The 14,331-nt window shown below is 41.4% G+C and overlaps 1 protein-coding gene across 50 annotated transcripts in view; it reads right to left on the bottom strand.

Moving 5' to 3' along the window:
- Nucleotides 1-1,313: 1,313 nt before the first annotated feature.
- The window catches only part of LOC127366453 (NACHT, LRR and PYD domains-containing protein 12), a 30,525-nt gene continuing 17,507 nt past the window's right edge, over nucleotides 1,314-14,331 (bottom strand). For all 50 annotated transcript variants that reach the window (XM_051405382.1, XM_051405370.1, XM_051405353.1 and 47 more), the window contains 17 exons: nucleotides 13,526-13,639; nucleotides 13,041-13,225; nucleotides 10,687-12,496; nucleotides 9,819-9,992; nucleotides 9,119-9,295; nucleotides 8,777-8,953; nucleotides 8,233-8,406; nucleotides 7,887-8,060; nucleotides 6,551-6,724; nucleotides 6,332-6,357; nucleotides 5,827-5,867; nucleotides 5,391-5,446; nucleotides 4,812-5,026; nucleotides 3,812-4,077; nucleotides 3,343-3,459; nucleotides 3,099-3,240; nucleotides 1,314-2,805 (listed from right to left, as the gene is read on the bottom strand). In XM_051405382.1, coding sequence (XP_051261342.1) covers nucleotides 2,507-2,805; nucleotides 3,099-3,240; nucleotides 3,343-3,459; nucleotides 3,812-4,077; nucleotides 4,812-5,026; nucleotides 5,391-5,446; nucleotides 5,827-5,867; nucleotides 6,332-6,357; nucleotides 6,551-6,724; nucleotides 7,887-8,060; nucleotides 8,233-8,406; nucleotides 8,777-8,953; nucleotides 9,119-9,295; nucleotides 9,819-9,992; nucleotides 10,687-12,496; nucleotides 13,041-13,225; nucleotides 13,526-13,639 — 4,321 coding nt within the window. In that variant the 3' untranslated portion in view covers nucleotides 1,314-2,506. The remainder of the gene's footprint in view (nucleotides 2,806-3,098; nucleotides 3,241-3,342; nucleotides 3,460-3,811; nucleotides 4,078-4,811; nucleotides 5,027-5,390; nucleotides 5,447-5,826; nucleotides 5,868-6,331; nucleotides 6,358-6,550; nucleotides 6,725-7,886; nucleotides 8,061-8,232; nucleotides 8,407-8,776; nucleotides 8,954-9,118; nucleotides 9,296-9,818; nucleotides 9,993-10,686; nucleotides 12,497-13,040; nucleotides 13,226-13,525; nucleotides 13,640-14,331) is intronic.

The following is a 14,331-nucleotide window of genomic DNA, read 5'->3' on the forward strand; positions in this document are numbered from 1 at the left end:
GCTACAAGAGTTCAAAGTAAAGAGAAAAAAGATTAATCTCTACTAAAACTAAACATTTTTTTCCCGTTTTCCTCTTACGTATCTTCCGTAGGATTGGTTGTCACATTTTTTACTTTCATTTGAATCTCTTAAATGTTTCCTTAATAGATTCTCTGTCAACATACAATGGAAAACCTACTAAAACTGATGCAGAATGAAAATTAGTTAGAATGTTAATTAGTTTATAAAAAATGTTTAAACTCCTGACTTTCTCCTTTTTTCCTCCATTGATTGATTGTTTTGTTTGTAAAAATAGAAAAAAAAATTGTGAGAACTGCCGTCACAAGAGATATATAACCTTCACATCTGTCTGACGCTACAGCTGCTTCTTCTTTCATCAGTGAAGTTTTGTCTCCATCTAGTGGCTAAAACAAAGAACAACACTCCTCCTCTTCCTCCTCTGAATATTATTTGTGTGAATGTCGAAGACAGAGAGAGTATGTATGTGTTGAACCCTCACTTTATTATAATCTGAAAGGTTTGTCTTTTTTTCTTATATATGTAATTAATCAGGGTTGCAAATGTTCAAGAATAAAAACTGCAACATAGCATTTCACAAACTACTGCGCATAACAAAAATAGAAATGCTCGAACTCCCTACAGTCACACAAAGACCTGCACAAATGCCACCACATGCTATCACTACATTAGAAGTTGACAGATCTAACTGACCTACTCTTACAAGGTTTCTGTCTAGATAATAAATTGTACTCCTAGTCTTCGTTGGCTTACCTGAGCACGCCAGAGGCCACCCCAGGGTTACTGCACAAACAGTGGTGATGGTCTCTCCAACACCAACACAGACCTACAAAACCAGCTCAGCCTCATGTGGCAACATCAGGATGACACTACTGACAGATGGAAAAATAGAAAAAGATCCAGCAGTACAAAAAATGAACTCACCTACTCAAAACTGAGCTTCTGACGAGTCCCTGTTATGTTACAACACAAAGAGGGACCCAACACCAAAAGAATATAATCTATTTACCAAAAGAACAAAACTGGTGAAATCAACAGAACAAACAAAGAGCTGGTCTTGTTGTTGGGAGCCGAGAGAGTAAAGAGCCACCTAAATAAACTCAAACCTCCATTTGGGTTCAGTGAGCAGCTAGAACATGAAACCGGACCCATAATAACACCTAGCATTAGTTATTAGTTCCTCGCTCTGTCTTATCTTCTGGTTTCAGGCCACCGTCAGATAATATATACCTCTGCATCATTTTCAGCTTTTTTGTTATTCATTCTTGGAAAAACACAACAGTGTTTGATGTATGTAGGGTACTACAGTTGGTAACTTTAATTACATTATTAAAAAATAATGTATAAAAATCCAGATACATAGCCAGAATACAGCAGCACGATAATGTTAATGTTCATGGAAAAAAAAAACCTTACCAAACATGCAGGTTTGAACCCATAAAAGACTGAAAACCACTGGGGCACCATTTTATTTCATATTACTAAAACAGGCCGGAAGTTTAAAGGTCCAGTGTGTAACATTTATGAGGATCTATCGGCATGAATGGAATAACATCTGCATAACTGCGTTTTCATTAGTGTTTAATCAACTGAAAATAAGAATGTGTTTTTGTCACTTTAGAATGAGACGTTTCTATCTGCAGAAGCAGCTGGTCGCCTTCCACAGGGTGAAGCGAGGGAGATGTGATCTGCAACCGCTAGATGCCACTAAATCCTACACACTGGCCCTTCAAACACGAAAGCTGTTCCGACCGTTGTTTGTGCCACTGATGTGATACAGCAAACAGACCTTTACAGAGATAAATACAGATAAATCAAGGAGATTTATCTGTATCTAGGAGATCAATGGAAAGATGCGATTAGATTGAAACAAAGATGACATGGCACGCTCCCATGAGTTGAAAACCTTTTTTGAAGTGTTCTGGATGGTTGAACAGTCATGGTCCACATTTTTCAAAATAAAATTCATTTCACTTAATTGAAATTGAACTGAATTTCACACTAGTATTAACAGAAGTGACAGCTGAAGAGTGACAGGAACGGGGTAGAGAGCGAGGGGGTGACACTTAGCAAAGGCCCACAGGTCGAATTCAAACCCTGGGCCACTGCAGCGAGGGGACATTTGACAGTGGAGAAACACCACAGATCCTTTGTATGAGGACTAAACAAAAAATGGGATGTAAAGACGAGCAGATGATGTCCAAAGGAATTTCTGCCTTATTTTTTTGGAAGGTGTAACACAGATGTACGGTGGTTCAGTGATTACTTATTTAAGAACTTTATCAAGAACTTTAAGATCAGCAGCTGATTGGTTCTTCTTTGGCTTTAAAAGGTCTGATGACAATTTAAATTGTCTGTCTGTGTTTCTTTAATAACAGTCTCAGCATCTGTCTGTTTTAGTTCATGTTTGCAGACACAACCTCTTAATAAAATGCTTCTCCTGCTCAACGACCATCCAGTGTAGTCCAGGTTGTAAGTTGCTTTTGCTTCAGCATAAGTTCAGCTCTGAGGAAAGGCATTTATCCTCCTGACAGAGCGCACGGATAAAGCTCGAGCTGGCTTTCGTTCCCTTGCTTCTCACCATGTCAATAATATCTCGTGCTTTGTCTGCTTTTACTTTTTTTGTGACCGACTGCTTTTCTTCATCATTTATAATGCGACACTCAAGAAGTTTATCCAGAAGTTGGTGCAGGACCGGTTCAGACACTCTTTTAACGAACTGACTCCTGATTGAGAGCAGCCTGTCCTCAGCCGGGAGATTCCTCTGCTGAAGTTCCCAAATTGGACCTTTAAGAAAACCAAGAAAAAGACTTTTGTTTAATAACCAACAATCACCAACGGGCCCTCGCATCTGGGTGACAAAGAATGCTTGTGGTGACTGGCTGCTAGCAAAACAATACAAATGTTCATTGGGTCCTGAGCAGCGGCCAGTTGAAAACCCAATCTTGCACATGAAAACTGATGAAAACTGATATCTGTACACGTATGTATCATGACCAGACAAACAAAAAAGCCTCTTTAATGATAGAAAGGGGCTCCCTTAAAGAAAAGATTGGGAACCACTGAGGGTTTAAACTTACCTTTCAGATACACATTACGTTTCCAGACTTCTGTCCTGTTTTTGTCACAGACCGTCAAAGTCACTTTCCCCACGTCTATAGTCAGGAAAACTTCAAATGTTGGATGGTAATTCGGTCCAGGCTTTGAGCGAAATGGTGCACTCTGACAAACAAAACCGAAACCAAAATTATACATTTTTTGTTTGCTGTGAATCCATTTTCAACAGGCAGCCAATATTGAACTGCTAGGAGAGACCTGACTCACCTCAGGCTGTATGATGAAGGCCTCAGGTTCACAGTGGACACTGTAAGTTTCATCAATCCTGACATGACAGTCGGCAGAGATCCTGATGTACTCAGCATCTTTTTGTTGGTCTGCAACCTGCAGGAACGCATTGGAAACAACACATGAACACTGACACTATATCCTTACAGCAGGACATAAATCAGGTTCCTCTGGCTCCTCCTAGTGCTCTTAATGGTATCTGCAAGAATCCACCGGGAAACCTTAGAGGTATGGTAATCTTAATGAAATTATCTCTGTCTATAGGCAGAGAGATCCATCTGAGGAACTAATTTAGGCCACTGTTCACTGTGGAGGTATCTCTGAAATAGTAAATAACTACAGTATTTGTTTAAAATAGTAAAAACTTAAAGTGGCCTCTTGGTGGAAGCTCTGTTCCTTAACACACAAGTTCAGGCTGATGGTACGCACATACGGCTGATAGCTTTACCTCACGCACAGGGATGGTGTCCGGCAGCACAAACACATCGAGTATTTGATGCCCCGAGTTGATGTACTGGGGTCGAAGGAACAGCAGGACCTGTCCGTTTATTTGTGTGAAAAGAAGCCGTTTAATAATATCCCAGACCAGGCCGAAGGCGGACAGGTGAGGGATCTTCACAACCACATGCGTGTCTGTAATCTCCAGCGGCTCCAAGATGCTCATCCCATCATCAGTGACGTGGACAACCGACAACAGGCCACGGAGAAGCAACCCTGGGAGGGTAAACAGCTGGTAAACCTTTGTTTTATATTATATTATTATTTTCCAAATGATCTGTATGGATGTGTGCATTTACTGTAATGCATAAACTAGGGATGAGCGAGCACACCATTATCTCTATCTGTATCTATAACTAAATTATCTGTATCAGTAGCTGTACTCGGAGTGGGCGGAGCCTAAACCACAAATGAGAGTAAACTGTAAGTGGGTGGGACTAACAGTACATTCTTAGACATATTTACATATTTCCTGTAAAAACAGGCAGCTAGGGTTGGGACTTGTTGTGGTAGCCAATGTCAAGCAGCTGTAGCGGACCTATTAGTGGACAGCACCTCCAGACCGGGGCTGAATACAACATTCGATGCCGACGGAGGCCAGTATGATGACAGGGACTGACTCTAATAGCATCTAACATTATTGTTGGTGGCAGTTGGTCCATCTGGAGACTTTGTAAATCACATCGGTACCACTGCAGCCGGAGGACGACAGAGACAATATTCTCTCCATAAAATATGATCCAGTTTTACCCAAATCACTGATAGTTGTGTGTTTGTAGGAGCGATAAAGCGGAGCAATGTTTTTGACCACAAGAGGAAGCAAACTATTTACAGTTTTTCTACTAAAAGTATTTTTCCGAGCACAGATATTGACACATTTTACTCGTTTAATACTCCTGCTACTACTTTACGAATGTGTGTTTCAACGTTCAACGCGACGATGTCTTTACCTTCCTTTGTTTCACAGTGTGGGAGGCGGAGCTGGCGGACAGCATCGTCAGAGCACTGGATGTTGAACAGCGGCCCTGCAGCCATCTTGCAAGCTGATTTGAGTTGGCTTTCGTCCCATAGGACAGTCCGGTAGCGCAGCTCCGCCTTCTGAGCCATACCGAACACCAGTCCAGTCACAGTGCACTGGTACAGGCCTGGAGCAGGACACATGAACCTGTAGGAGGATTAGTGACATATTATTATATATTCTGTATATATTTATGGGTCTGTTGACTGGGTGATTCCCCTTTTCCCAGCATTCCCGTCACCTCCAGCCACCTGCTCCCCATTTCCCAGATTAGTCTCTCAGTATTTATATACCGGCCCCTTATGGATTCATTTGCCTGATCTGACTGTCTACCACCAAATAGCTAACAGAACAATGGCCAAGCATCAGGAAACATAAAAAAATAAGCTGATTAGGTATTTATAATTGTTAAAAATAAAGACAATACATAATATAGACAGAGTTGTATAAAATGTTCCTTAAAATATCAGGAAAACACATCTAATCAGTCATTGTCATTTTATAGGATTACCTGTACTCAGATCCATAATTTTTTGGTATCACTACAGGTGAGAAGGGTGAAGGAGTCTAGAATTAAAAATACACAAAGTTAGTTATTTTAATAGAAACTTTTAATTTTAATTAAGCGTACGTTGCAGCTAACGGATTTCTGATTTAAAATGAAGAATCCAAAAATGGCTAAACAAGCTGTTTCCACCATTTATAAATATGGGGAACAAAGTTTTTTTAATTTTCACAACGGAAAACGTCTCTTTTCCCCAGTTTGTTTTTCTCATTGCAAAACAAAGATCTTTATTACATACAGTATTTGTTTGACTGATTATGCCACTTCTTGTCAGAAAGAATTGAAACTCTACATGACAATGATTTAAATTCACAAGTGTAATTTCTGTTGTCAGTGGTGAAACAATAAATGTCCAAGTAAAGTTTGTTTTCTGTTCTCTCACCTTTTCATTGTCCTCTGGCAGGTTTTCTTTCGGTTTGACCTCTGATGCAGAGGAGAAGAGACATTAATATCATAATTTCTTTCAATACATTTTGACTTTTGGACTTTGAAATGCTCTGGAGTTATTGGAATTGTTTAATCATGTGAGTTGGAAATAATCCTACGCAGCCACCAGAGCTGAAATGTCAAAAGACTGCTCAGTAAGAAGCATTTGATACAGGATTTCTTCAGTTTGAATGAATTGTAAAGAAGCGTATTGCATTGGGAAAAAAATCCAAACAATTATGACTTATTATATCATAATTAAGAGATACTTTTCCTGAATTAACGAGATACCTCCAGCACCCTCTCCATGAGCCTTCCTGTTTGGAAGTGGAGGGTGAAGAAGGGGGTGTCAATCTGCAACTACACCGGTAGGCACCACTAAATCCTTCCTCTGTACTCAGAATGATCGTTGAATGAAGTTGGATGTTTAAGTCCAGGAAAACATCTAAAGTTAAACTTACCCAATGATTTCTCAGCTGCATCGATGCTGAAGGGACAAACACAAAAGTTACAGATCAAGTTTAAAACAATTGTTTGCTGACATTCATGTTCTGTCTAGATCCAAAAAACTGCAACCTTTTTTTTATTCTACTTTAAAATCCCATACATCTGTAAACCTCCCTATGTTTAGTATAATACTGCTGAAGCGGCCCTGGACTGTGTCAGACCCTCTTACTGACCTCAGAGTGTCCAGTCTGTAGTGTGGACTCTCTTTATGATAAGAGAGCAGCTTCACTCCTGAATCCTGCAGCTTGTTGTCACTCAGGTCCAGCTCTCTCAGATGGGAGGGGTTGGACTGCAGCACTGAGAACAGAGAGGCACAGCTGATCTCTGTCAACCGGCAGCCCCTCAACCTGAATAAAGAATAAATAATAATAAGATATTTGGGGAGATTTTTGTCTTTTTATTTAGCTAATTAAATGGTTTACCAACACGTGAGAGCTGCTGCTCAGCGACATATCAAACAGCACTCTGATTTCTGTTTCATGTGTTGTTTCCATTCATTTGGGAGACAATTGAATGTGTGAGCGATGCAGCTTTATTAGTATAATATATAATATTAGTATTTGCGTACACCTGTTTAGCTTCCTGTAAGTTTATTTTGTCTTTCTCGGCTCTCATTGGTTGTCTCTGTTAGAGCCCGGTGGATTCATGCAAATGCCATTAGGAGCACGAGGAGGAGCTGGAGGAACCTACTGCAGCTTTAATACATCATCTCTGTTTCGACATCAGTAAATCTGTGATCGACTTTGTTGTCTGTTGAATAAAAGCTGTGAACAGCTTCATCTAGTTCAGCCTCCTCGGCTGAGCTCAGCCTACGTGAAACCTATAACGTGAGGCTGCTCAATTAATCGAAATTTGATCAAGATTACGATTTTGGGGCCAAACGATCTCAAAACTAATAAAATCGGAGGGAAACGATTTTTTTTCCATTTTCTGTTGTGCAGCGTTGTATAGAAAAAAGCTGAGCCCCTGAATTGGGACACAGCCACAGTCTGCGTATTTCGCGCATGCGTATTTTCCGCCCCTCCCCCGCAGCAAGCACTGCACGTCATGCGCTCGGTATACTCGCCGTTCCCGACCTGTCGCGCGACAATGTGAAGTCACAGGAGCGCCATAACTATTTATACTTGCGCCGTTGGTCGCGACACTATTTGCCATCTTCTCCTGTCACGTTGTTTTCGTTTGAACAGGTAACCGGAGACTTACAAATGTTTATGGGGAAAGGAAAGTGTAACTGAGGACTTCCTTGCAAAGTGTTTTTGACAAATGTCCAATAAATGCAGCATGTTTCTGAAGTTTAAAAAAATAATCATTTGAATAATCGTGATTTCAATTTTGACCCAAATAATTGTGATTATGATTCTTTCCATAATCGAGCAGCCCTACTATAAAGCCAGGATGCTCTGACTAGACTAGCCTCGCTTTGGCAGTTACCCTGTGTTTCTTAATTCTGCTTTCGTGAAATAGCCTGCTGATTTTAAACTTAACAATAGTAGCAATCAGTGAACTGACCCCAGAGTCTCCAGTCTACAGTCTGGACTCTCCAGGATATCACACAGCAGCTCAACTCCTGAATCATGCAGCTTGTTGTTACTCAGGTCCAGCTCTGTCAGATGGGAGGGGTTGGACTTCAGAGCTGAGGCCAGATAATCACAGCTGATCTCTGACAAACTGCACCAACTCAATCTGAATGAAGAACATAAATCATGTCGATTAAAATCCAAATTGTATTATTTGTAAAAACACATTAAATATTTTTTCTGCAAAAGTAAATCTACAAATGTGTGGATGTATGTAATGTATGTACATTTGGGTTGGGCCAGTTAGGTTCATCAGTAACAGAGTCAAATGAACTGACCTCAGAGCTCCCAGTTTACAGTGTAGACTCTCCAGAAAACCACACAGCAGCTTCACTCCTGAATCCTTCAGGTCATTTCCCCACAGCTCCAGCTCTCTCAGATGGGAGGGGTTGGACTTCAGCGCTGACGCCAGAGAACCACAGCTGACCTCTGACAACCTGCAGTCACTCAGTCTGAATAAAGAACAAATGATTACCTTTAGAGGACAATGTTCCTGATCAGTGACTTCACCTCTTTAACTCAGCCAGCAGCTCCATCTATTCAAACTCATTTTGTGCCACAACTGATGGAAGTGATTTAAGATTCAACTGAAGATCCCAAGTTTCCAAAGAAGACAAATATGTCAGGATGAATTTTAGGGAAATGTGAACATTTCCACAACGTTTTCCACATTAAAATGTCTATAAACACTTAACCTATGTTATATAAGTTGTTGAGTTGTTGTTTTTCTTTTATCCTGGATTTCTTAATTCTGCTTTTGTGAAACAGCCCTCTGATTTTGAAGCCCACTTAACAATAGTAACAATCAGTCAGTGAACTGACCGCAGAATCTCCAGTCTACAGTGTGGACTCTCCAGGAAACCACACAGCAGCTTCACTCCTGAATCCTGCAGCTCGTCATTGTTACTCAGCTGCAGCTCTCTCAGATGGGAGGGGTTGGACTTCAGAGCTGAGCCCAGAGAGGCACAGCTGCTCTCCGACAACCTGCAGCCCCACAATCTGAATAAAGAATACATTATATAGATAATGATCCATTTAATAACTTAAAAAGCCCCATTATGTAACTTTTGTACCTTAAAATAACAGCATCAAAACATTCTGATCCCACACTGAGTTGCAATAAGGTCAACGGTGCTTCTGTACGCCTGTTTTTGACTGACTGACCTTAATGTCTCCAGTCTACAGTGTGGACTCTCCAGAAAACCACACAGCAACTTTACTCCTGAATCCTGCATGTTTTTGTTATTTGTCAGCTCCAGCTCTCTCAAATGGGAGGGGTTGGTCTTCAGAGCTGAGGCCAGGTAATCACAGCTGGTTGCTGACAAATTGCAGGAGCTCAATCTGAAGAAAGAAGAAACGATGTAAATAAACATCAATTAAATGTGTAGTTCAACATTATATGCACTAATCCAGGGATCTCAAACTCAAATTTTTGGTCCTTTGTTTTCTAGTCGTTTCATGTCAATTTAAACTCAGGTACAATGAAAATAAAAAGACAATTCTATTTTTAAAAATGTAGTTTGTTTGGAGCAAAATAATGGTTGTTTGGTTGCCAAGTTGAGTTTGAGACCTCTGCCTCAATCAATGAGCTGTTCCCTAAAATGTGCATAGTGTCCTTGTCATCCTGTTATTGTGGATCATCATCATGTCAGCCGTCTGCAGCTATCATCCAAATGTCACCACCATTATTATTTGGTAGCTTGATTAAAAGGAAGGTCTACATTTGTCGAAATGACGTGCATCAAAGGACCTGGGCAGGAACTACTGGAGCAAACAGCCACATGCCATATGTAAATTAAAAGAGTTATTGTTGGCAGTAATCATTCATACTGACTGTGAAGTGGTCCCTTCCCAGTGAACTGACCTCAGAGTCTTCAGTCTACAGTTTGGACACTCCAGTCCAGCAGACAGCAGCTTCACTCCTGAATCCCGCAGGTAGTTGTTACTCAGGTCCAGCTCTATCAGATGGGAGGGGTTGGACTTCAGAGCCGAGGCCACAACTTCACAGTGAGTCTCTGAGAGTCCACAGCCAGAAAGTCTGTCGTGTCACATATATATCAAAATATGCAACCGTGAGACACAAAACTTCATATTTACTTCATTCATTTGATGGCAATGTTTTGATTAATCGTAACAAATGCACGTGTACAGCTATCCATATTTACAACAGTGAGATTGCAGTAACACAGTCTTTATCTTTGTGTCGAGAGTAGTTTGCAGTGGTTAATGTTATTTAAAGCAACATAATGCAACAAATTTACCTCAAAATAACTGCTTCAAAATCATTTTGATGCCACACTGACTTGTAATAGGGAGAGTGCGGCCAAGTGCTGCACACAGATGGCGAGCTGGCCTTCTTGCTATTGGACTAATAATATTGGCTTGCAATGTCGTGTTGCACTTTCTGGATGTTTGGCTGTGTTAGCAAAGTTGTCAAAGTTTTTTTTGTGCATTTCGAGAGATGACGTAACAGTGACGTAAAAGTGATTTTTAGATTAGATTTATATTATGTTACTTCACTGCTGTGATAAAACCTCAACTACAACCTGTAAAGTCCTTTATTTGTTCTACCAGGTTTGCACATCGCTAAAAAAAAAAAAAAAATCAAACAAATTGCCTCTGTATTTGGTTTGTCTTCGCTACTGTAGAAACATGGCGAACTCCATGGAAGCGTCTCTTTCTAAGGTAACAAAAATGCAGTGATTCCTATATTCAAGCACATCTAAACTTACACAGCCTTTCTGCAGTTCCTCACAGCTGGAATCAGTCTCTGTCTTCCCTCTGATGTTGTGTTGTACTTCTCCAGGTCCAACTCATCCAGAACCTCCTCTGACATCTGCAGCATGTAGGACAGAGCTGAGCAGTGGATTGCAGAGAGTGCCTTCTCTGATCTGTTCTCTGACTTCAGGAACTCTTGCATCTCCTGATGGACTGAGTGGTCATTCATCTCCATCAGACAGTAGAAGATATTGATGCTTCTGTCAGGAGAGATATCGGTTTTCTTCTTTTTAAGGTTGTCGATGGCTCTCTGGATGATTTCTGGACTGTTGTCTGTCTGACCCAGCAGGCCTCCTAAAAGTCCCTGGTTGGACTCCAGAGAGAGGCCGTGGAGGAAGCGGACAAACAGGTCCAGGCGGCCGGTTTTGCTTTTAAGGGATTTCGCCATGGCTCCCTTCAAGACGACATCCAGGGATGGGTATTCATTGGCATCATTCATGTCATAGTTCCAGTCTTTCCCCAAAAAACCCTTCAGTACCTTTGTGTTCCTGTTGGTGTAACAGTGGAACATGTAGACTGCAGCCAGAAACTCCTGAATGCTCAGATGAACAAAGCAGTAGACTGTTTTCTGGAAGATCACACTCTCTCTTTTGAAGATCTCTGTACAAACTCCTGAGTACACCGAGGCCTCTGAGACATCAAGACCACATTGCTCCAGGTCTTCTTGGTAGAACATGATGTTTCCTTTCTCCAGATGTTTAAACGCCAGCCTCCCCAGCTTCAGAATAACCTTCCTGTCAGCCTCCATCAGCTCCTGTGGACTTGTCTCATGACCCTCATCATACTTCTGCTTCTTCCTCTTTGTCTGAACCAGCAGGAAGTGTGAATACATGTCAGTCAGGGTCTTGGGCAGCTCTCCTCTCTGGTCTGTAGTCAACATGTGGTCCAGAACTGCAGAAGTGATCCAGCAGAAGACTGGGATTAGACACATGATGTGGAGGCTCCTGGAGGTCTTGATGTGTGAGATGATCCTGTTGGACAGATCTTCATCACTGAATCTCCTCCTGAAGTACTCCTCCTTCTGGGCGTCAGTGAAGCCTCGTACTTCTGTTATCCTATCAACACATTCTGGAGGGATCTGATTGGCTGCTGCAGGTCTGGAAGTTATCCAGACGAGAGCCGAGGGAAGCAGATTCCCCTTGATGAGGTTTGTCAACAGCACGTTGACTGAAGACTTCTGTGTGACGTCAAACACAACCTCATTGTTGTGGAAATCCAGTGAAAGTCTGCTTTCATCCAGGCCGTCAAAGATGAACAAAAGTTTACAGACAGCGAGCTGCTCTGCTGTGACCTTCTGTAATGTTGGATGGAAAACATGGAGCAGCCTGAGAAGACTGTACCGCTCATCTTTGATCAGGTTCAGCTCCCTGAACGAAAGCAGAACCACCAGACTGACATCTTGGTTTTCCAAGCCCTCTGCCCAGTCCAGAGTGAACTTCTGCACTGAGAAGGTTTTTCCAACGCCAGCGACGCCGTTCGTCAGAACGACTCTGATGTCTCTTTGTTGGTCAGGTAAGGCTTTAAAGATGTCGTGGCACTTGATTGGAGTCTCATGGAGGGTCTCCATCTTGGAAGCTGTCTCAAGCTGTCTCACCTCATGTTGGGTATTAACCTCTTCACTCTGTCCCTCTGTGATGTAGAGCTCAGTGTAGATCCTGTTGAGGAGGGTTCCACTTCCTGTTTCATCAGTTCCTTCAGTCACACATTCACATCTCTTCTTCAGACTGATCTTATGTTCATCTAAAATATCCTGCAGACCACTATCTGTTGAAGGAGAAGAACACATTGTCTGGTGATTAGTTTCAAGCTCTAATATGTAAAATTTCTGCAGTACAATGTCTATAAACACAAGACCTTTGCTATATATGTAGTTGAGTTGTGTACTTTCATTAAACCAAATGTTTCTACCAATGCTCAAACCCGCCCCTCCGGGACATCCTTTGTCTGTCGAACAGCGTGGGAGAAGCAGTGATTTTTAAGGTGGAACTGCTTTATTCAGTGTGTTTAGTGGTTTTAATCAGTGGGTCTGTTTGTTTTGGAGAGGAGGAGACCTCTGTGGATAATTGGGCTCCCGGTAGAAACCTCCTGAACCATGAACACTGAAGGAATCCTAACCGGGAGAAGCTGACTGTAATGAAGGCCAATGGTGGTGAAGACAACAATTCCCATGATCCCACGCTGCTTCACCACCTCATCAAACTTGATATTTTCATATTGTTTAGAGGTGAGAGACCCCCTAGTGGCAAGTTTTTTAGAAAAATCTTGCTGTACAAAACAAGAAAGCCTGACATCAGTTGACAGATCTTACTTTGTAGAGTGCTGGTCTGACAGGTTGTTCTGTATATTTCTTCACACTGAAGAGAGGAGACTCCTGATGAAGCAGACTGGTCCCACTCAAGTAAGCAAGTAGAGACCGGATCCTTCAGGATGTCCTGACACAAAGCACAGCCGGATAGCTGCTCCTCCACAGAAACACCACTGGTCTTCCTCTCTCTGTGGAGATTAACACATTACATTCAGGAAGACCCAACCATGGCTCAGAAGTTGCATTCATCTCTTTTGCTTCAAATTTCAGGTAAGACTTATAAACCCCTTTGACATGATTATTTCTATACTCAGAAAAAAGTATACCATATATAGTATACCAGACCGGCTTGATAAGTTTTACTGGCTGCTTCAATCACATCACACTGCACCGGACCAGACAGACTGCATCAACAATGGTGGTGAGCAAGGAGTTCAATTTCAGACTCAGTTTCCTCTGTAATAAATCAGCAGTTCTTCAGGACTTACATTAGACTCTCTGTGTCTGAGGGTCCAGGTTCATTACTGAAGTCTGGAGGTTTGTCTTTGGAAAAGTCACTCTTCATAGACTCTGACACGGACACTGGAGACTCTGCTCTCTCTCTGTGGAAACAACAAATGTTTTACACACATCATGAGTACTTAAAGAGCAGAGGGAACATTAACATCACACATGGTCATCATTTATTAATAAGTAATTATATTTATTTCTCTGTTTGCATGCATCTTTACTGCACTCTACTTAATTTCTTCACTGCACTCTACTGCATTTCTTTACTGTAATCTACTGTGTTTCTTTACTACACTCTACTGGGTTTTTTACTGCACTCTACTGCGTTTTTTACTGCACTCTACTGCGTTTATTTACTGCACTCTACTGCGTTTCTTTACTGTAATCTACTGTGTTTCTTTACTACACTCTACTGCGTTTTTTACTGCACTCTACTGTGTTTCTTTACTGCACTCTACTGCGTTTTTTACTGCACTCTACTGCGTTTATTTACTGCACTCTACTGCGTTTCTTTACTGTAATCTACTGTGTTTCTTTACTACACTCTACTGCGTTTTTTACTGCACTCTACTGCGTTTTTTACTGAATTCTACTGCATTTTCTACTGCACTCTACTACGTTTCTTTACTGCATTTTACTGCGTTTCTTTACTCAATTCTACTGGGTTTTTTACTGCACTCTACTGCATTTTACTGTGTTTCTCTACTGAATTCTACTGCATTTTTTACTAAACTCTACTATGTTTCTGTACTGCATTCTACTGCGTTACTTTACTGAATTCTAC

The sequence above is a fragment of the Dicentrarchus labrax genome, unplaced genomic scaffold (genome assembly GCF_905237075.1).
Source record: "Dicentrarchus labrax unplaced genomic scaffold, dlabrax2021, whole genome shotgun sequence".
In the NCBI taxonomy this organism is placed as follows: domain Eukaryota; kingdom Metazoa; phylum Chordata; class Actinopteri; family Moronidae; genus Dicentrarchus; species Dicentrarchus labrax.